The sequence below is a fragment of the Peromyscus eremicus genome, chromosome 5 (assembly GCF_949786415.1).
Source record: "Peromyscus eremicus chromosome 5, PerEre_H2_v1, whole genome shotgun sequence".
NCBI classification, from domain to species: Eukaryota; Metazoa; Chordata; class Mammalia; order Rodentia; family Cricetidae; genus Peromyscus; species Peromyscus eremicus.
The window spans coordinates 42,846,778-42,869,226 of record NC_081420.1 but is presented as its reverse complement, the minus strand read 5'-3'; the positions used below and the strand labels follow the sequence as shown (position 1 = coordinate 42,869,226).

Here is a 22,449-nt window from a genome sequence, read left to right as displayed (position 1 = left end):
TTTTGAAAATTTAGCATGCAGATGTTTTTTTATTTCTCTCTTACCATGAGTTAAATAGAAATTCCAGCAATCCCCATTTTAGAGTATTTAGTTTGTCTCCATACATAAATTAAAATAAGCATTCTTGTAAAGATATCTTTGATTAATTTCTGAATGTATTCATAGGGATAAAACTGCTGGGACAATGAATATAGACATTTTTAAGCATTTTGAGTGATGCTTCCAAATCTTAACCCAGAAAGACAGACTCAAATTATGTACTCACATCAATGTCCATTTATTTTTAAGTTTTTATACACAGTGACTGTGAATTCCCCTGAGACTTGTACATTGAGACACAGGAAAGCCTAGGATGCCTTTGGAACTACTGCAGTCTCAGGTTTACTCTGTTATTCACTGAACATTGGAGGCCATCAGAAGTCATTGTTGACACAAGTCTGAGGCTTAAATGTGGTGGTTGACAATGTTTGGCATGTAATTGGTGCATCACCTTGTCTTAGGAAGCCAATTCCAGCCAGGTGAATAAATTAAAGATATAGCTAATGGATTGTGATACATCAAAAAAAAAAAAGAGCTCAAGCTAGATCTGAAGGTTACTGAAGCCTCCAGCATGTTATAGAAAGAATCCTTTTGGAGGCAGAGGTTAGTGGTGCTTGAAGAACAAAAGCTATCTGATTATAATCTTGTTATGATGCTCAACACTCTCAACTGTGGTGCAGCTTTTAAATACTGTTCCAGTTTGTGGAGCTGAAGGAAGAGTCTTTGAGCATGTGGCTCACATTCCTCTCAGAGTGTCTTTCTGTAAATATCACCAGGCTCATATTTAAATCAGCTCAAGTTTGGGAATCTTATAGAAATCAAAGGCTGGAAGCACCAAAGACCCTGTCAGCTTTTCTGAAAGGCCAAGAAGACAGTTGGACTGTCCTAAAGTTAAGGACTTTAGACTGAGTTGAGATTTTTTTGCCCTTCCTGGGTGGCAAGCTTGTTTTTCAACTGGAGCTTCAGAACTTGTAGACAATTAAATATGCACTTATGCTGCACACTACTCAGTGTGTATTTGAGTGGCATGCTAGAACCTCTCCAACCTTCTCTGAAAAACCATATTCCTCAAATATATAAAAATGTATTTGAATACACATTTTAAAACTGAAAATATATGTTCTACACTAAGCTTGGGCTCATAATGGAGCACAGAAATAGAGACTGAGATGGTATAGTACTTTATCAGAGCAAAGGAGGGGTCTCCAGACAGTTGTGAAGGGCTGGAGATGGCTGAGTCATTCAGTATCTGCCTGTCTCCACTGGCCTAGCAGAAGTTAAAGCCATGTCTCTGGAGGAAAAACGGCACTGAATTAGCCTCCAGGACACAGTGACAGGACAGAGGGGATTGGAGCCTGGTAGAGGGTTAGATCTTTTTCCTTCCAAGCTCTCAGTGTACCCATTCTACTCAGTTAGTCTTATTAAATTGTTTCATTGTCACCTTTATGGTAAAAGAACAGTGGAAGAGGTTAGAAACCTCAGTTACTCTGGGAAGAGCTGGGATCTAAAGCTTCTCTAAAGTTCTTACCCCCTTATCTGAATCTGGTTTATGCTGAAGTATTCACATACAGAAGTTAGTGATGCAGATGTATGCATCCCAGTTATTTGAAATTCACCTGGAAGGGATTATAATATAGGGGACATAGCATGGGGCAGGAATATAGGAGCAGGTGAATATCAAGACCCTGCATGAGATATGGACTGGCAAACAGATAAAGATAGCAGGCCTTCATGACTAAGAGAGAAAGATGGTACCTGGCCAAAGCAAGACATCTAATTATTAGCTCCTCTTGCCTGTGGATGTTGTTCAAACTGGCCATTTTAATTAAGACAATGACTACTTGGGAATACATTTATGCCCATATCTGACAAATGGGAGCAATCTTTGACCTCATCAAAATGATCTACAAATATCTACTGTACCTGAAAGCTGCCTGTTGATCTTGGTGGCAGCCTGCCCGGAAGTTCTGCTTCAGAATTACAAGGATTCCCTGGGTCCAGGTCTGAGTCTGTGGCACAGGAAGTCCACCAAGTGCATTTGCTAGTCATCAGTCTTCCAGGATGCTCTAAAATAAACCAGAACAGCACATTCTGCATCTCACTTTTGAAGCTTTAGCCTGTATTTACATATTAAGGCCCTCTGTATAGTGAGACAGTTGTGTAGCTTGATCTGTTTAAGGGGTCTTCTGGCAGTAGGATCAGAATCCATCCCTGGTGCATTAGCAGGATTTTTGGAGCCCACTACCTATGATGGGACACCTTGCAGAACCTTGAGGCAGGGGGAGGGGCTTGGACCGGCCTCTACTAAATGTACCTCCCCATGGGAGGCCTTACCTTCTTGTAGGAGGGAATGGAGGGTGGGTTGGGAGGGGGAGGCTGGAGGGGTGGGAGGAGGGAAGTGGGGGATCTTTGATTGGTATGTAAAATAAATAAATTTTTTTCTTAATAAAAAAATCCACTTGGGATGAACAGTACTAGATTATTCATTTACAGTGAGCTGTCAAGAGCAGCAGATGCTATTGGTTTGTGTGAGTGGCATTAGAGGAGAAAAGATAAAAGGATGAAAGGACTCATCAAATAAAAAATGCAGTAACACATTCACCAAGAAGACTAATCCATTCATGGAAAAGCTGTGTGTTGGTTTTTTTTTTTTTTTTTTTTTTTTTTTTTTTTTTTTTTTCCTGCTGATAAGATAAAATGTCTGCCAAAAGCAAGCTAAGTGGGGGAAAAGTTTGTTTTGGCTCACAGTTCAAGTTGTCAATCAAAGCGGAGAAGTGTCAAGGTTGCAGGAACTTGACGTAGCCGACCAAACATGCCATGCACAATCAGGAACAGAGAAAATGAAGGTACACTGTGCTACTGTTCAGCTCCCTTTCTCCACTCAGTCTGGGAGCCGAGCCAGATAAGGGTTCCACTCCAGTTAAGATGGAGCTTCCCACATCAATGAACTTAATCAAGATCTTCCCCCATGGGCACATCCAGAGCTATTTCCAAAGTGATTATGGGTTTTGACAGCTTGACAGTTAGGCATCCCACTAGGTGATAAGATTTGAAAGGCTTGCTTCTTTGAGATCACCCAGATGTTACATGAATGAGATTTCAATATTCTCAATTTTCTGACTAATCAGATGTTAGTTATTTTAAGTTATGGTTTTAACAGAAATGCATTTTGAGAAAAAGAATCAATACTTTAAATAACAAGTTTGTCTAAACCAAAGACAAAGAAGTAGTACTTTGTTATTTCATCCCATGAGGTGTGGAGTCAGTGTATTTGGTGACTCTGAGCCACCATCTCTGGAGAATACTGTCTGGGGAGATGATTTGTCCCAGAAATATGGTCAAGCCCTTAAGTTTTCTCTTTTGATTTCTACAATTTATCCTCTGTTCTTAGCAATGACCTGTTTGTGCACTTTGATTTCCCCATGGAAGTGGAATCAGGGTTGCTGAACTTTGTTCTTTGTTGTGATTTGCTGTGCTTGAGACTTGCAAGGTGTTAAAAGTCAAAGGTTCTGAATGATATCACTTTTCTGATAGGATCACACTTTATGATTTCTATTCTGTATTCTTGACTTCCAATGGCTTGAGAATAAAATGTAGCATCTTTCTTCATTTTGTTTCTTTTTAAAAAAAAATAGCTTTGGCCGGGCGGTGGTGGCACACGCCTTTAATCCCAGCACTTGGGAGGCAGAGCCAGGTGGATCTCTGTGAGTTCGAGGCCAGCCTGGGCTACCAAGTGAGTTCCAGGAAAGGCGCAAAGCTACACAGAGAAACCCTGTCTCGAAAAACCGAAAAAAAAATAGCTTTGGCTAGTCTGTATTTTTTTACCTTTCGACATATATTTTAGAGTGAAGTTATTAGATTCTTTACAAGAATGTGGTGGTATTATTGTTCTGATTGCCCCGAATTATCAAAAAAGACAAATCAACATCTGAACAATGTTGATGAAACCTTTGTATAAACTGTGATGTAAGTTTTGATGGCATCACAAGAAGAAGCATCATCTGCCCTGAATTGGAGGGTAGGAACATCACATCAAATGCTCTTTAGTGATAAGCATCTATTATCAACCTCAGAGTTTATAGTCCTGCAAAGTGTCTCAGCTGGCAGGTATTATGCTCAGACTTGCTTATTGTGCACAATGTTTTCTGGTTTGGTGGATTGTGCGGCCTTCTTTTAAGATCATTTCTATGCTGTGACATAACAATGGTGCCTTTATTCTTAACTTTTTTTGTATATATTAGTGGGGTAATTCCATACATGTTTACATTATATAATGATTAAATTTGGGGTAATTAACATTTCCTTCCCTTTAAGCCTTTGTCATTTATATGTGTTGGGAATGTTTGGACATTTCTAATTATTTAGAAGTATATGATTACTTATTCATTTCCTCACAGTGCTGCAGAACACTGGAATTAGTTCTTCCTAGCTATTGTATTTGGGGCACCTTATCCAGCCTTTCTTCATCCCCCCCCTGCTAGTCAGTATGACTACTGTCCTCCTCTCTAACCTTTAGAAGTGTATTGAGCTGTTTTGACTACTTTTCCTTAGAGTTGGCAGGTACAGTGTACAATCTTAAACTAGGACCATGAGGATCAAGTTCTATTCCAGAGTTTGCTGTGGATTTGGTGATTAAGGGAAATTAGTAAAGAATGCTGAAGCCATCGATAATGGAGGTTACTTATTAAAGGCGGTACTGTTCACAAAACTTGGAGGAAGCAGAGGGGATTGTTGGGGATGCCTGGAAGGAAGAAATGTGAATCTTCAAGTGTTGTTACTGGCTGGGAGTGAGCCAGGAGAACCAACCACATTTCCCTCCTTCTTTCACTCTCTTGCATACCCCTTCCAATTGTTGACTCAGTCAGAAAGTAGAAGTCCAGGGAAGGATTCAGTCCTTAGAACTTGGCTTCCTGATGAAAAAGATATGTATCTGGAGGGGGAAGTGGAGATAACATGCCACAGAAGTACTTGCTAGCATCTACATAGGATGTGAACAGCCAGTGGAAGTTCCTTCCAGGATTACCACAGACAAGGGCTGTAGGGGCCAACACCCAGAGTCTACAGAATATAGTTTGTTGTCTCAAGAATACTGGCAGGTTTTGTGTTACAGCTTCTGTTTGTTTGATTTGTTTTCCTTTCTAAAATCCAAACTAATGTAGGAATATGGACTTCTAATTCTAGAAGTCCATATAAGGGGCTGGAGGCTTGACTTCATGGTTAAAAGCAGAAACTACTCACGCAAAGGACCCAAGTTCAGTTCTTAGCACCTCTGTCAGACAGCTCACGACCACCAACAACTCTAGCTCTAGGGCATCCAACACCCTATTTTGAACTCAGTAGATACCTACACACACACACACACACACACACACACACACACACACACACACACACAATTAAAATAAACTTATCAGGTAAAGGCCCCCACTCTGCTGCAGTGCTACCCTGTCTCTTGAAGACTGTGTCTCCTACAAGCAGTCCCCAGATAGGATGCCCACTCAGGCCACATTTCCACTACTCCTCCTGAAGTCGAGCTGTCCATTCAAGGGCTGCTGTGCTCTTTTAGGTCTGTCTTCACCAAATAGCATTGTTTAGGATTCTCTCAGAGTGTCAACAATTCTAATAACTCATGTTTTGGAGTACTGATTGTTAAGTACTGAAATAAATTTTTCCCATGTGTTTCAGCATTTGATCTTCAGATGTCCACTCTCAGTATTATTGCACCTAATCACAGGTAAAAAAAAAAAAAAAAAAGAAAAAGAAAAAGAAAAAGAAAAACTCTATAGAAAGATGAAGAGCCTTGTCCATCTGGTCTGGGATGTGCATTGTGTGACTGCGACCGTACACTCTGTCAGTGTGATATGCTGCCTTGTGTCATGCATCCATTCCCATAGGAGACATTGGCTGTCTCAGCAATCTGGAAATAAAATGTCTATTTTTCTCTTTAAGAAAAATCTTCACAATTAGAGTTCACATGCTCACATAGCGTAGACCTGAGTTACTCAACCCCAACCTGCTTCTCTGATTCAGCTTTAATTCTTTTATTTTAAAAATGTGATTATTTTCTTTGATGAAAGCTAATGTGAATGTAAAGAATAACTTTATAAGCTATTTGGTGGTTCTGGCATCGGTAAAGTTCTGCACTTGCTCTTTTAGGGAAGATAAGAGTTTATGGGCTATATATATAGAAGAAATTGTGCTCTGTAGGAAAAGAAACTTGTAAGATGTTCATCATGCTAGACAAGCTGGCTTACAACAGGACGTCATGCAGCCTCCATGCTTGTGGTACAGGGAGCATTATGAAAGGCTTATGAATTATGTCAGGTAGGAGGCAATTAATTACATTCATACTTTTTCCCCATCTCTGTGAAAATTTACTTCATCATTCCCCATTGCTTACAGATGTGGGTTCTTTAATGTCTAGAAATCAATTGCAAATTTTTCATTTCTCTCATTAATCAGTGAATAAAAAATTTTACTGACACATGTTCATTTAAAAATTTTATAAGCATTTTGAGTCTCTATTCTGAAAACTTTTTGCAGTATCTTTTTGTTTCCACAAAAGAACATATAATATTTTATGCTTCTTGATACCTTCCCCTGGAAAATGTTTTAATGCAGACTCCTTTATATTTCATGAAACACTATGAGAAACCCTGTTCCAGAAAGAACCTAGTAACTCAGAAGCAATGCTGCAAAGCACATCCCAGCCTTACATAATTTACAACATACCAACGTACAACACCCTTGAGATGCAGAGAGGACAAGTAGTCCTGTTCTCCTGTGCTCCTGGCTGCTGTGGGCACACAGCTGATAAGAAATCATCCTAGAGTCAAAAGATCATATTCAGTGTTACCTATCAGTAAATTTTAGTCTAAAATATCAATATATGACTTTAAAATAGCTGATTGATTCCAGTCTTCCCTGACTTTGTTCACCATAGACTCTTGACAAATGCAAAGACAGGCATGATAGCTCCTACCTGGAATCCCAGAACTTAGGACACTGAGGCAGGGAGATTGCCATGAATTCTAAGGCCAGCCTGTGCTATTTAGTGAGTTGCAAGCTAGCTTTAGTTACAGAGTGAGACACAAACACCTCTCATCCCCCCACACACAATAAATAAAAACAAAAAGCTCCACCACACAAACGAAACCAAATAACCTCCCCCAAAGATATAAAACTTCCAGAAATCTTCCCTGTGATTTCTAAATAGTGCAAACTTCTGACTGCACAAATCTTCTAGCAGGATGAGAGGAAAGGGGAATTCTTCACTGAAAGTATGGTCTGAGGCAAAGATTTTAGGGTGTAAGGAGCTGACAAATGTGTCATAGCAAGCAGGGTTCTTTGGTTCTGTCTGCCAGGACAGGTGGGTCAGGTGTAATGAGAAGGCTCTGCCTGTGGGCATCCTGGTGTCCCAAGAATAAGAGGCTTGGTGAGCCAAAGCCTTGCATCATGCTCCTGGAAGATTACAGCTTTGTAATCTAGTAAAAACCAGATTGCGCTAGTGGGATGGGTTTTGTCTTGATTTGAAAGCACATATGATGTAAAGTTGTCTTTAGTGTTTCTCCAGGACCACTTTCTGCTGCACTCATAGGTTACCCTTTGTGTCCTGATCTATAATGTTGGAATGAGGAAGTGATGTCTTCCTGGGCCTGAGTCTTACTTAGTGTTTCTGCTGCTGCTGTGATAAAGCACCATGAGCAAAAGCACCTTGGGGAGGGAAGGGTTCAACACACAGTTTCACATCACAGTCAGTCACTGAGGGGAGTCAGAGCAGGAACCTGGTGGCAGAAGCTGTTGCAGAGGCCATGGAGGGGTGCTACTTACTGACTTGCTCCCAATGGCTTGTTCAGCCTGCTTTCTTACAGCACTTAAGACCACCTCCCCAGGGGTGGCACCACCCACAATGAGCTAGGATCTTTGACATTAATCTTCAATCAAGAAATGCTTGTCCACAGGCCAACCCAGTAGAGGCATTTTCTCAATTGTGGTTCTTGATTCCAAAATGACTCTAGTTTGTGTTAAGTTAACATAAAATCAACCAGCAAATCCTGTTACTAACAGAGGCTAATTGGAAATTATCTCCAAGTCAGAATGAAGAGAATGTATTTTTTGTTTAACTTGCTTCCCTTCCCATAATATATCTGGGCTGAAATAATAATCTATTTGTATGGAGCTGTTATGAAATGACTTCCATTTAAGAAGACTATGGATTAAACATTGTTATATGAGCATTCTGGATGTGGGTGGAATATAGAGTAGAGGGAAAATACTGAATTGACAGGGGAAGTTTGACTAATAGCCTGTGTTTCCTTCTCTGCTGAAGCCTTCAGAGTGTTAGTGCCTAGTGGTCAGGAGCTGACTCTGTCATTAAACTGTCTATTTTGAATCTAGGCAATTACACATAAGTTGCATGGCTCTCAATTTCTCAGTGTTTCCAGTATCCACAGAGCTGTAATACACTCAAATGGCCTTATCAATAAAAGGGGACAATCATAGTAACCCAACTCACTAGACTATGGGGAGGATTAAGTGACTTCAAACTAAGACATTCAGAACTCTGATACAGTTAAGGTTTCCATATATGATAAAGTAATATACTAGAGTAGTGAAGTCAATGTGGAGCATTTTCACAAGAGGAAGATAGCAAGAACATGTTCTCCCTTTTCCAGAGGCTCCTTCCATCTGTTTCCTACTCACAGAATGAGCAGTCCTCTCTCACCCCAGACAACTTGCTGCTTACAGCTGATGCCTTTGAAAGGCTTATCTGGACTTTTTGTCCTACCTTCCTTCAAACTTGTGAAGCAGGTCAGGGTTTTCATATGGATGATCTGTCTGGGTGAGGAAGGTAACTGACACCATAGAACTGACCCAGTGAATCTGTAAGATGCAACTAGGCACAGAGCTCCTCTGTGTTGCACTGCCAAGTGTGGAACCGTCCTGGATTTCAGGGCTGGATATGTTCTTTTTACCAGCAGTTTTGCTACAGAGAACATTGCAACAAGTCAGCAGACATAAGACATCTCTGGGACATCGGGCTAATGGTACATGGAAGAATTGTTTCCCTTGATGAAATAACGTGAATGTTAATTTAGGGTCATTGGGTTATCCTGTACAGACTTGACACATGACAGTGCTGTGACTTTGAAGAGGCCTGCTAATCAAGGAAGATGTGGTGCTTCTCTCAGCCTCAGGAGATGATCAGCAAACTTTCACTGTAGACTGTTATACATTGCACCCTTGCATTGATACTTGGAAGTATCAAGTTTCATAGAAAAGTAGTTCTGAGAAAAAAAGACTCAGCCAAGGCTGTGGTGGTTTGAATGAGATGCCCCCATGGGCTTAGGCATCCAAATTCCTGGTCCTATCCATGGTTGTTTGGGAAGGTCTAGGAGGTGCAAGGCACTAGGGTCACTCTCAAAGCATAGAGCCTCATTCCACTTCTAGTTTGTTTTCTGCACCTCCAGTTCGTGGTTGAAGGTGTGATCTCTCAGCTTCCTGCTCCGGCCACTGTTCCTGCCTGCTGCCGGGCCTCCCCACCATGATGGACTCTTATCTGTCTGGCACTATAAGCCGAAATAAACTCTTCCTTCTAAGTCGTTTTTGGTCATGGTATTTTATTACAGCAACAGAAAAGTAACTGAGATACAGGAAGAGGATAGGCTTAAAATCCAGGCATCTTTTCAAGATCAATATCAAGCTATCCTTTTCCACTAAGGTATTTTCCTTTCCTCTGTTATGTCAGGGAACTAGATATTCTAAACTTCAAAGGACTCAGGATAGACGAGAGCAAAACTCTGAATTTGATACCTAATTAGAAAGCCATGGTTGGAAAGCTACATTGGCTGGTGCTTACCCTGGCTACATATGATTTCTACGACTTCCAGCCACTTACCTCTGTTTCCCTTTTAGGCCCCTGAGTTTCTCTCGTCTCTATTTCTCATTTTATTTTCTTTTGCTTTGTGAGTATTAGCCTACTCATGCTAGACTTGTAAGTTCTATTCTACATATTTTTTCTCAGACTTTTAAATCTGAAGGTTACTAAAGTGAGACAGGATGCTGAGAACATTGCTTGTCTTAACTGTTCCCAAAGGTGTCTCCCAGAGTTATTAGGAAGGGTCATACCAGGCAGAGGAGTTTTGATGATGTGGTGATTACTATACCATTGAACTCCACCTGAGCAAAGAATGGATGCTATGATTGTACAAAACTATTCTCCCCAAGAAAATGAGCCTGAAGACATATGGGGACCTTCGAGGGAACATGAACCATACTAAAGATGTATTTTCAGTGACCTTTCTCATTCTTCTCTGGGTAAAGATCACAAAGATTGATTTAAATACCTGAAAGAAGTTGGAGGACCATTGTACTAAGGCTACTGTCCAGGTCCCAAAATACGTCTAGAAAGTGGTAAAAGGAACAGCACTCTGAACTTTGACAAACAGCACAGCACATGCCCAGCAGAAAGATGGGAGAAGCGGTGAGGATGCACTTACCTTTGTACACTGTACTATTTGAGTGGGCACACTTCCGTGCATTATAAGTGAGGAAATGGCTGATGCAGCTATGGATAGAATAATTAGTGAGTCATCTGTCTGTAGGGCAATGTGGGAAGCCCATTACCCCATTACTCTGTGTCCAGTGCTGAACAGGCTTTGGCTATCTCAACAGTAGATAATGTTGACATAAAACTATGCACTTTTTTTGGTGAAGATTCAAAGTACAAAGAGAAGGTATGTCATTATTCAAAGAAAATAATGTAATTATGTAGTTTCTCCCATTGACATTTAGAGTCTATTGAAAAGGAAGCATGAGTCACCAGGATAGGAAGTTTGTCTAGTCTTCACCCTCATCCACTGTACACATTTCTCTAAGGTGTCCCAGGCGTTAATTCTCCCAAGTTCTTTTAAGAATACCTAGTTCTGGTTATAGTATCAAGCCAAGTACAAACACATGTACTTGACATCCCCCCACGGCCTTCCTTTTGAACTTCTTTGCAATCCACATCGTTTGCCCTTATCAACTTCTCCACTTCTGAATCACAAGACTGGTGTTGCTGCTTGGGGGTCAGACATCAGCATAACGGAACCTTGCTTTGATTTTGATCTTTTCCTTTAATTAGCAGAAGCCATTTCCATGGTAAAAGGAAGAGTGTGACTTTTTTTCTCTCTGACTTCAAATGCCAAGTTGTTTTTTTTCCCTGTGAGCTGCCAATTTACTGCCCCATTTCTAATTTAAAATATTAAACAGAGCTGCTATTCCCCAACCACGGCTACAGCCAGTAGTGAATTTGCCTTCCACTTTGGGAATATAAAACTTGATTAGAATTTCGCTTTATGCTATGAAGAAAGCATTTAAAATAGAGTTCTAAATCCTCGGGTAATGTGTTTAGCCACTTTAGGCAGGAATGATGTCTCTAGTAAAGAACATAGGAACCCTGCCATTGGGACAATGCTTGCAGCTCAGTCCCAGGAGATCACTGCTGGAGAGGACCTGGAAAGAGTGCTTACCATGAGACACTCTAACTTGTCATGTTCTTGCTCTGCCTCTCCATTTGACGTTTTATTTCTTCTTTTAAAATTGGAACTTCTGGGCTCAGTGAGCCAGGGAGAAGGAGCACAGCCCTGGGGGAATGATGCAGGATATCACTGAAAGAAAGTACATGCCGAACTTTGCAGCTGTTATTTGCCATTTCAAAAACAAAAGCAAAGATTAATAATTAAAATTCTATGTTTCAAATAGTAAAGTGTCAATAGGGATGAAATTAAAGTTCTAAATGCAAATGTTCTTGTATAACCAGGACCAACAACCCAAGGATAGTATCAACTACAATGAGTTTAGGCCCTTCCACAAAAATCACTAATTAAGAAAGTGCCTGTAACAAACTTACTATAGGCCAATCTTCTGGACACATCTTCTAAATTAAAATTCTCTCTTCCCAAATATGTCTAGGTTTGTATCAAGTTGACAAAAACCAATCAGGACAGACACAGAACTAAACTGTAACTCAAACTACATAATGAAAATTGGTTATTAATCCCTGTATTTTTCTTGATTGTCTTAGTGACACACTACCATTGAGAAGTTTGTGGAGAACATGGTCTATTAAGAAGACCTGATCTTTGGAAGATAAGCCAAATATAACATGAAAATGAAATCCAGTGGATGAACACTCTAAGAGCAAGGGTCAACAGCATGAGAGTTCCCTCTTAAATAAAAACCTACTCCTACAATGACTGACTTTGTGCCTTCTCATTGTTCAGTCTCCTCACCTACAAACTTGTCATTAAGATTAAATTAATTAACCCATTTAAGTCTTTGGAAAAGAGGCCAAAACACAGTAAAGCTCAATCAAATGATTAGTTATTATGGAAATAACCAGAAGCCCATAGTGCACTTTTGTTACTATGGTAAGTGGGAAAGAATTAATGGTAATAATCCCACTGGAACTAGGAAAGAATCATGGAGGATTTAGGAAGCTTCATGATTATAAGATAGGAGAGAGACTTTTGTAGATTGAAGGTGCCAGAAAGTGTCAATGTGGGAATGAAGTGTTGATTAAAGAAACTTTGGAGATATAAAATTACAGCTAGATCTTAAATTATATATGGCATACGACTCCAACCCTAACCCAGAAGTTATCTTCAATTGATAACTACCTGCAAATGAACATTTAGTTTTCTCCAAGGGACTCTCACTGAGGAAAAAAACTACTCGTAAGGTTTGACATGTCCAGCAGTAGATGGCCAGTGAAAATAAACTCAACAGCATCTTTGGAGGCTCCTTGCTTCATAATGTTGTATCAGGGCTTTAGATTTTTTTATTTTTAGTAAATATATATATATATATATATATATATATATATATATATATATATATATATATATATATATATATCCCTTCATGCAATTTATGTATATATTAGGGCTTCCAGTTTTGTTTTAATGAGATTCCTGAGTATGCAAATGAGTGGGTCTCTGCATCTATATCTGTTTCTTGTGCCTTTTCTTGGGTTCTTTTACTTCTATATGTTTGTATTGTCCTATTCTGATATGTTAGAAGCCAACTTGTTTTTTAATGAGAGACAGAAAGGGGGTAGATCTGGATGGAAGGGGGAAGAAGGAGGGAACTGGGAGGAACAGAGCCAGGAGAAACCTCTCTCTAGATATACTGTATGAGAAAAAAATCTATTTTCAATAAAAGAAAAACATTATAGATGGCAAATGTGTTTCTGTTCGTGCCCAAATTATAAACTTACTAACTGTTCTAAGGTCACACATAGATTCATAGGTCCCAATGTGGTAGTAAGTCAGGATTTCTGAGTCATTGAAACATAGCATCCTGTTGAACATTCCTTCTTCTGTCCACAATGTCAGGGAGCATTGCATCTTTGCCACCCATCACAAGAAACTCGGATTTGGTTCATGATGAATTAGGGATCTATAATGGGGGATCTACAGAGAGGCATTAAAAGAAAGGCAAATAATTCAACACCTGCTATGGAGACCACTTCTTGGGAGCACATTAAATCTGAAAGTTTGGCATTGATATTTCAGGATTGGTATTCTAAGTCTCCATTTTACAATGTCAAAGCCTTGGAGTGATACTATTTTTGTGGGAAAGGCACCATAGGGAATGGGATATGCCACTTACAAAGGAAGTGATTTTGTACAGGCGTCATTTTCTGTAAGTCTCAGTCTACTCGTCTCCAGCTCAAGGATGAATAGGCTGTTTCCAGGGTCAATTGAAATAGAATGCACCAGGTCCCAATGTGACCATTAGAGTGAAATTGTTCCTGGTAAAGGTTAGCTTCCCTGCCACCCCTCCTTTCCTCACTCTCCTCTGTGGATGCTGCTACCAAAGGTAGGCAGCACTAAGATACAGGACCACTGCAACTCAGAGTTCTGGGTGCTCTGTTATTCTCAATGACACTGTCAAGTTGAAAGTGCTTTTTACATGTAAGAACTGTTTCATAGTTGTTTTCTGACCTCATCTCATTTATATCATATTATTCTTAAAACATGAAACACAAAGAGCCATGATTTGAAATTTCAGTGAAGAGCTTCAAGTAGGAGTCCATCTATGATCTTCCCACTATTGTGGTCATGTAGCTCATAAGACATATGTTTTTTAGAGCCCAGAGGCCTTAATATATTTTGTCCATGAAAAGAAGATTATTAGATTTGATATTTGATATTTGAGAAGGAAAAGACCATACTGGTGGTGACAGAAACACTGGACTGCAGAAAGATGATCTTCCTAAAAGTTTCCAGGAGGCCACTTACCTAGCTATGTGGTCCTAGTTCATCCGATGTCATATGGATAAAATAGGTGCCACATAAGATTATGAGTATGAGAGTAAAGGTCAATTACCTTCTGCAATTTCAGATTCATAGAGGTGTGTAATACATATTTTTAGTGTTCTTTTCTTATGCTCAGGACAGAAGTACCTATTCACTGCTCTAGCAGGTTGTAGAACTGAGAATGTGACAGCTTCTCTTGCTCAGAAGGGACTAGTAGCATCCGTCCCTTGCCTGCATGCTGCTGTCAGCGTCTGAGGAGTTAACTGAACCTAGCAAGTCCTACGATACAGAGTGTCTGAAAAGGGTTGGGTCTACGGACTTTTAGAGCTAGGGGAAAGCTGTGTGGTATGTGCCAGCTGCCTTCCCTAGTCACCTTTAGGTATGTGCATGTCTGTACATGTGCCTCTCTCTCTCTCTCTCTCTCTCTCTCTCTCTCTCTCTCTCTCTCTCTCTCTCTCTCTCTGTGTGTGTGTGTGTGTGTGTAGCCATGGATAATTTGGTAGAATTTTCTCTAAAACATTTTCTTTTTAATGGCGAGACAAAAATGAGTAAAGCAGCTGTAAAGCCAAAATCTTCTGTCTTAAAACCACGAAATTTAGAAAGAAAACACAGGGGAAGTTGACAGCCTGAGGGTTCCTTGGTTATTCAAGTTTGCTTCTATTGCAAGTGTGACTTCTGTTGCTTTTCTTTGTCTCTGAAACAATAATAACAAACACAGTAGTAAGACTCTTAACTGGAGCTGAGCTCCTTACAGTCATTGATTCTGCGTGTTTTGATGAATGTGGATCTCCGTAGTAGAATTTTTTAGTGACGTTTGATAGTGTCACAGGCAGTCACAAGGTGAATTTCTAGATGACCATGCTCATAGAGTTTCCATGTTCTTGAACAAGTCAGTGTTCAAAAAACCTAAGATCTAAGGACAATGAACGTCAAATAGTGAACTCTACCGTAGCACTTGGGCTCTGCCTGTTTCATCCTCCTGCGACTTCCTATTTGTCCTTAAGAAACTTTTTCCTTGGCAAGTTGTCCTGTGTTCCAGACACATTATTTCTTCCTGTGAATTTGCTTAGACCCCTTCATTGCCTGGAATGAACTCTGCCACATTCCTGTCAGTTGCAATCCGTAACAACAGGTTAAAAATGACCTTTACAGAGTATTCTCTGAAGCCGTCAGCTCCAAAGGATATTGTTACAATACTCTATATCCTCGTATTGCTTATAATACATTGTCTCTGCTTTGTTTTTGTTAACCTACCTCACATATTCTACCAGAATATCAGATGTTTTTAGGATAAATGCTGCAACCTGATTTATTTGTTTTATATTTCTGTGTAGCCAATGATTAGCATGGGGTTGTACAATAATTGTATATACCCATGACCACTTTGAATGTTTATTGAATTGAGGAGGATATTAGAATAGGGTCAGGAGAGTTAAATGCCATTCCTAGAATGCGCACTTCAGTCATATAGCTTTGCTTCATTAACACATAGCTTGGCACCCATTATGCATTATGCATTTTGCCAGCTTCTGGGGACAAAATGACAAGTAGAGCTTAGCTTCAGCCTTAAAGTTATGCATAGACTTCTAGAGGAATTCATTTATATGTAAGCAAACAAATGCAATGGCGCATGGCCCTTGCTCAAAATCACACAGCCTGTGGGCAATGGATCTGCGATTAAATTTCAAGTCTATTCAGCTCCAAAGTCACCAAGCACAACACTTCCAGAGCAGAAAAGCTAGCAGTGTTGAGGGTAGAGTCTGTTCAGACCCCTTAGAGAACGGCAGTAGTTCCTGTTGAACAAGCGTGTCATCCTAATCTAGAAACATCATTAAATCAAATCATTTTGTTTCATTCACAAACTAGGTCCTCCAGAAGCTGGGAAAAGCTGATGAAACGAAAGATGAGCAGTTTGAAGAATATGTCCAGAACTTCAAACGGCAAGAGGTGAGTCCAACTCTTAAGTTTCTGCAGCAGGAAGAACTGTTTATGTTTTCATGTTTAGTATGGCTTGGATCACTCCCAAAGTTCGTGTGTTGGAAGTTAATCCCCACCATGAAGGCTTAAGGTCCCAGTTTAATCTACTATGACATTTAGAGGCAAGGCCTTTCAGAAGCGGTTAGGTTTAGGAAAAAGCATTCTGGTTGGCTTTATAGGAAGAGGGATAGAGACCAGAGATACATGTGTTCTGATTCTTGCCATGCGACTCTGAGCTGCCTCAGGTCTCTGCCAGTAAGCCTGTCATTACCATGTCTACCTAAGAACTACAAGCTAAAATACATCTCAGGTCTTTATACTGTACTTAGTCTGTGATCCTGGGTTGCTTGCAATAGAAAGTGGACTAACACAGCTTGAGGATGATACTCGATATTTCTATATTTTGTGGAAGCTAAGAGAAGAGGCAGGGGTTACTGAGAGCAAGTTTGGAGTATAGCTTCAGGATATTGTGTTTTGTTACTCTGGGCCTTTGCAGTGAAATGACTAAGCTAATGGAAAGATGGTGTTTTGGTATTCCACAGAATCCTAGAAAGGTATTACAGATGTCAATCAAATTATTTCAGTTAGTTCGTGCTCTAAGACCATGCATTCTTGGGCTGGGGAGATGGCTCAATCTGCTAAGTGCTTACCTCACAAGCAAGAGGATGGGAGTCTTATTTTTATCACACATATAAAAATGCATGATGGTGCACATGTATAATCCCAGGGTGAGGGAGATAGGGACATGAGAATCCCTGGGGTTTGTTGTCTGCCCAGTCTATGATGAGCTTCAGGTCAAAGAGAGATCTGTCTCAGAGGGCGCGATGGTGTTTCTGAGGATGATACCTTAGGTTGTCCTTCTGCCTACACACACACACACACACACACACACACACACACACACACACGCACACAGGTGTACCCGACCGTTCCCCAACACCAAGAAAAGATCATGCATTTTTGATAGACATTACATCTTTCCAAAAGGTTAAAACCTATTCCTAGTGGGTAAAATAGAACCTAACTTTTGATGCCTAAAGCACAAATAGACATGTATCACATTCATGAATACATGACATATTTATGCTACTAAAATTTCATAGAGTGTATAATTAAAGAAACAGTGTCTAGTAAGACTCTTCATAGGAGATAATGTAAAAAGTAAGGTTGATAACAGTGTGTGATATTTGTTCCTTTAGTGGACATTTGTTGCTTAACAGACACATGAGTAAATAAACTACTTTTTAAATGGCCTGTTCTACTACATAAGGCTTGAATAATTGGCTCAAATATCGTTCTCATAGTAGAGAGGAGATAGGAAGAAGATGAAGCCAGTAGACAATGGAAAATTGGCTTGTACATGGGGCCAATGTCGAGATGAGGCTGTCTGTAGAACAAGTGTGTCCACAGGCAATCTTAAACCAGGGAGTGATAATCAATAATGGAAGATCATTGCAAGTTCTTTGGTCAGCTTTGTCCTATATAAAGATCCCTGGTCCTAGAGGTTCTTTATTCCCAGTTACATGAGGGTTTCTATTGTTTCTCTTCTACATGAGACACACTCTTTCTTTTACTTGCTAAGACAGGTTATAAAACTCAACAGCCATAGAGCCATATAGACTAGTCTTCATTAAAATATATTCCTGAATATTGGCAATTATATTCCAGAACTAAGTATTGGTGTGTCCAGATAGGAACTCAACTTATATAAACCATGAGGATCTTGTTCTATTTAAGAAGTAAGAAAGAGGAGGAAGTTGGGGAACATGTTAGTCAGGGTTCTCTAAAGAAAGAGAACTAGTAGAAGAGGAGTTTGTTAGATGGCCTCACAGGATACAGTCTGGGTAGTCTAACAATGCCTGTCTCATACTGGAGAGGCTGGGAATCTAGCAGTTGTTCAGTCTGACAGGCTGGTGTCTCACCATTCCCAGTATGACACAGAAGACCTGGACTATTCCAGGTCTGAGAATATTGGTCAGAGAGCTGATGCTCTTTAGTATAGATCCCAAAGAAGTTGGCTTTCATATTGCTGAAGAACTGTCCCAGCACAGGGATAGATGACCATGACCGTGAAAGGACAAGCAGGAAAAAACAAAGCTTCCTTCCTCCATGTCCTTCGACCTGGGCTGCCACCATATGATATGAGCCATGTTTAGGGTGAGTCTCCCTGCTTCAAATTATTTGATCAAAAAAATCCCTCACAGGAATGCCCAGCAGACTGTGTTTCAGTTGATTCCAGATGCAGTCAAGTTGACAACCAAGATTAGTTATCATAGAGAAGAACAGAAGTAGTAGGAAAAAAGGAATCTTCACACATTCCTGACTATTACCATGAACTGGGATTAATAAACATAGAAAAGAGATTCTAACAGATATGGTAGGTATGGGCCTACTGGATAAATTGTGCCTGTTGTGTCCCAGGACAGCAGATTCTATATATCAACATCTGTTTTTCCTTTGCACCATTGCCCACGTCTCCTGAGCTTGGACTGCACTCCACAAGGAAAGCAGTCAATTCCCCTGCTGTTACTCTTCCAGACTACCCTCTGTCTGCTTTTGGAGACTGGATTTAGATTGAAGAAGTGACTCTATCTTAGAGCTTTCCCTTCTTGAGGACTAAACTCAATCTTCTTGTCTAGTGACTCACTGTGGATCCAATTAGCTGTTTGCATTGGATTTTCTGTCTATCACTTTTGTGGCATTTTTAAGTTTCCCAGAATCCTAGCTGGGAAACTGTCCTGGACTATAATGCATTCATGTCTAAGTGGCACTCTGCATTTTCCAACTATAATTAAAATTGTCCATCTTGTGGACTTTTTTGTCTTTAAACTGAACCAGGTCAGAAATGTTTTTTGGTTGTTTCTTCCTGTCTAAGGTACTAGAGAAAAGTGTACTTTGTTACATTACCAGTTACATCAGATAAATGATGCCCTTGAAGAAAAGTCTGGGGTGGCTTCAAGGTGTTCCATCTCCATTCTTTTTTGTTTGTTTTTGTCTTTGTTTTTGATTTTCAAGACAGGGTTTTTCTGTGCGACCCTGGCTGTCCTGGGACTCACTCTGTAAACCAGGCTGGCCTTGAACTCAGAGATCTGCTTGCTTCTCCCTCCTGAGTGCTGGGATTAAAGGCATATGCCACCACTGCCCTGTTTTAGTGCAATTCTTGTCACTGAATACACTTTTAAATGTGGTGGGCAACGGGCTGACAATCACCCTTGAAGGCTTGTACATTGGCTCTCTTGAGAATAATTACATATTGAAAAATCTGGTTAAGACTCAAAAAGTTGGTAAAATGGGAAGAAGGAATTCTACTTTGTAACAATGAAGCATGGAGGCTCCACAAGGGACATTTAGTTTCTTAAGTCTTTGAGAATCCCATTTGGTTTCATTTTGAAAATATTTTTACTCAAAAACATATTATATTTCTACATGTTTTTCTTAAAGTTTCCCATTGGAATCAGAAAAACTTGGTTTACAGCCTTTATCACAGATTGGAGGCAGAGGGTGCCTGTGTGTTAGAGGCAGAGAACACAGAAGGACAAGAGAGAGGGGTGAAGAGAGGGGGTTAGTTATTTTCTTTTTTTTTAAACAAAAGTTTATTTATTTTTATTTTATGTGCATTGGTGTTTTGCCTGTGTATATGTCTGTATGAGAGTGTCAGATCTTGGAGTTAACAGACAGTTGTGAGCTGCCATGTGTGTGCTGGGAATTGAAACCAGGTCTTTTGGAAGAACAGCCAGTGCTCTTAACCATTGAGCTATCTGTCCAGCCCCATAATTATTTTCAACAGAATAAAATGCTCCACATTAAGAACCATAGTTGAGGACTGAAGAAATTTTGCTTTAAAGAGAACAAGATCCTTTTTACCTTTAAAATGTATTGGTAATTGCAATGGTCAATCTTAATTGTTAACTTGATTGGATTGGTAAACACCAAATTAGGAGAGCAAATCTGTTTGTAAGGCTATTTCTTAAGAGATTAAGCAGAAAAGAAGCCTCCTGAATGGAGTGATACTAGAAAATAGACAGAGGGCCTAGAGTGAATAAAGAGAGAAGTAAGCCTTTATTTAATGTTCTGTCACTCCTCTCTGTTTTCTGGTCTCCATGAAGTGAGCAACTTTGTTTCTCTGCCTGTTTCTGCTTTGCCATTCTGCCTCATCATGGCCTAGAAATGCTAGAGTCAGGCACCATGTACTGAAACCGTTGAAACAGTGAGCCTAAATCCTTGTTTAATTTCTTTTTCCTCTCAAGCATTATCACAGTGGTTAAAAAAAAGAAAAAAGAAAATCTGACCAAAAGAGTGACCAGTTTACATCTGATTCATGTGCTGGAAAAGGTGTGGTGTTCCTGAACAAATACTAACATAATAATAATGGCCCACCAAGACAACAGTTACCTCTACAAAGTCTAGTATTCTTAATGTTGTAGCATGGTGACTTGTTATCCAAAGACAGAATCTCAGAGGAATGTCTGTCTAAACCAGACAACCGAGAGTTCTCGCTTTTTCAACAAATATGTGTTTTTCAATCACTAATGATGTGATTGACAGTATACAATGAACTGAATTTTTATTTGTATACAACAGTCATGTGACAATAAATGTTTTAAAATTGTATTTTGTAAAATAAGCCTCCTCATAGATGCTGGCATGTGCCCTACTAATCTTTGTTGGAATAAAGGTTGCATGAGGTCTGTCCTTTGTCCCTAGTTTGGAGCTTAGATTTAATTTATTCCAGCCCCATATTTTTTTTGCTTTAATTTCATCTCTTTTTCTGAAAGATGATTTGTTTGAGACAGACTCCCTGAAAGATCTGTATGCATGGCCCCATTGGTCTGTTGGACTCCAAGTACAGTTTTTGTGGCCCAGATTCCAAACTGCTTAATTAGGCTAAAGAGGAATGGAGAAATGAGGGTAGAGCAAATGGAACCAGTGAACTCTAAGAAGAATTTGGAATTTTCCATGATGAGAGCTAATCCAGCAGGAAGCAACACAATCTCACGTTAATCCTCCCTCTCCAGAGGTTGTTTCCCCTTTCCTGACTTTTCTCTTTTATTAGCGTTTCTAACAAGTAGCAAAATTAATTTGTGTGAGTACCAATTATTTTCAGCTCACCTGGCTGCCTGCTGGTGGACCCCTTACTAAGTGGAGAAAAATCCTTGGTGGGAGGAGGGACCATGCCTTTTTTTTTTTTTTTTTTTTTGCCTAATAAACTCAGCCTTCCTGCTAATAAGCTCACTTTTGGCAAGTTCGCTAGGATAACGAAGGAACTGGTGGGCTGGCTGGACCCACGTCAGCGCCTATCAGAATCACCTCTTGGTGATAGCTGATGTGAGCACACTTATCCAGGTCAGATCCAACAGCGGTGTTTCAAACCCTGAAGAGAGAACTCTGATTCACTATCTCCATTGCCTCTGTGAAGGGCCACAGCAGGCGTGGTTCCTGCTTCCTTCTCAGACACTCTTCAGGGTGCCTACTTTTGGTGCAAATGCTTAGGACCAGATGTATTTCAGATCTTGGGGACTCATAAATGTGGGAATATCTGCATAGATTTTACTTGTTGAAAATCATTTATCTGAAATTCCAAAATCTGAAATACTTCTAAACTCAAAACTTTATAAAGGTTTCCATTTCAGAGTCTTTCAGATTTTAAATGTTCTGATTAGAAATGCTCAGCCTGTACATACCAAAAAGAAGAAAATATCCTAGGACCTTGCCATCCTTCTTAGCTGCGATTGTATACCCAGAGATTCCAGTTACTCGGCTACTCCGGCAGCTTCTGGCTTCCCTGCTTCCCACTCACCTTTTGACCTCCACAGGACCTGAAGTCTTGCTCGGAATGAACACATGCTTGCTGATACTTGACTGTATTCCTAGAGCATGTTTTCAGTTCTGAGATGAAAGAGATGTTTATTATGTGTATCATTGAAGACACTTTTATGATGTATTCAAGAAACTTGGGTGTATATCAATGATTTAATAAAAAAAATTACCATCATATATAGTCAGGTGGTGATGGCGCATGCCTCTAATCCCAGCACTTGGGAGGCAGAAGCAGGCAGATCTCTGGGAATTTGAGGCCAGCCTGGTCTATAAAGCTAGTTCTGGAACAGTGAGAGCTACACAGAGAAAC

At 40.0% G+C, this 22,449-nt stretch overlaps 1 protein-coding gene across 2 annotated transcripts in view; it reads left to right on the top strand.

Annotated features, from left to right (window-relative positions):
- Window positions 1–22,449, top strand: part of Amph (amphiphysin) — a 198,510-nt gene that overhangs the window by 70,763 nt on the left and 105,298 nt on the right. For both annotated transcript variants that reach the window (XM_059263370.1, XM_059263369.1), the window contains exon 2: window positions 16,212–16,292. In XM_059263370.1, coding sequence (XP_059119353.1) covers window positions 16,212–16,292 — 81 coding nt within the window. The remainder of the gene's footprint in view (window positions 1–16,211; window positions 16,293–22,449) is intronic.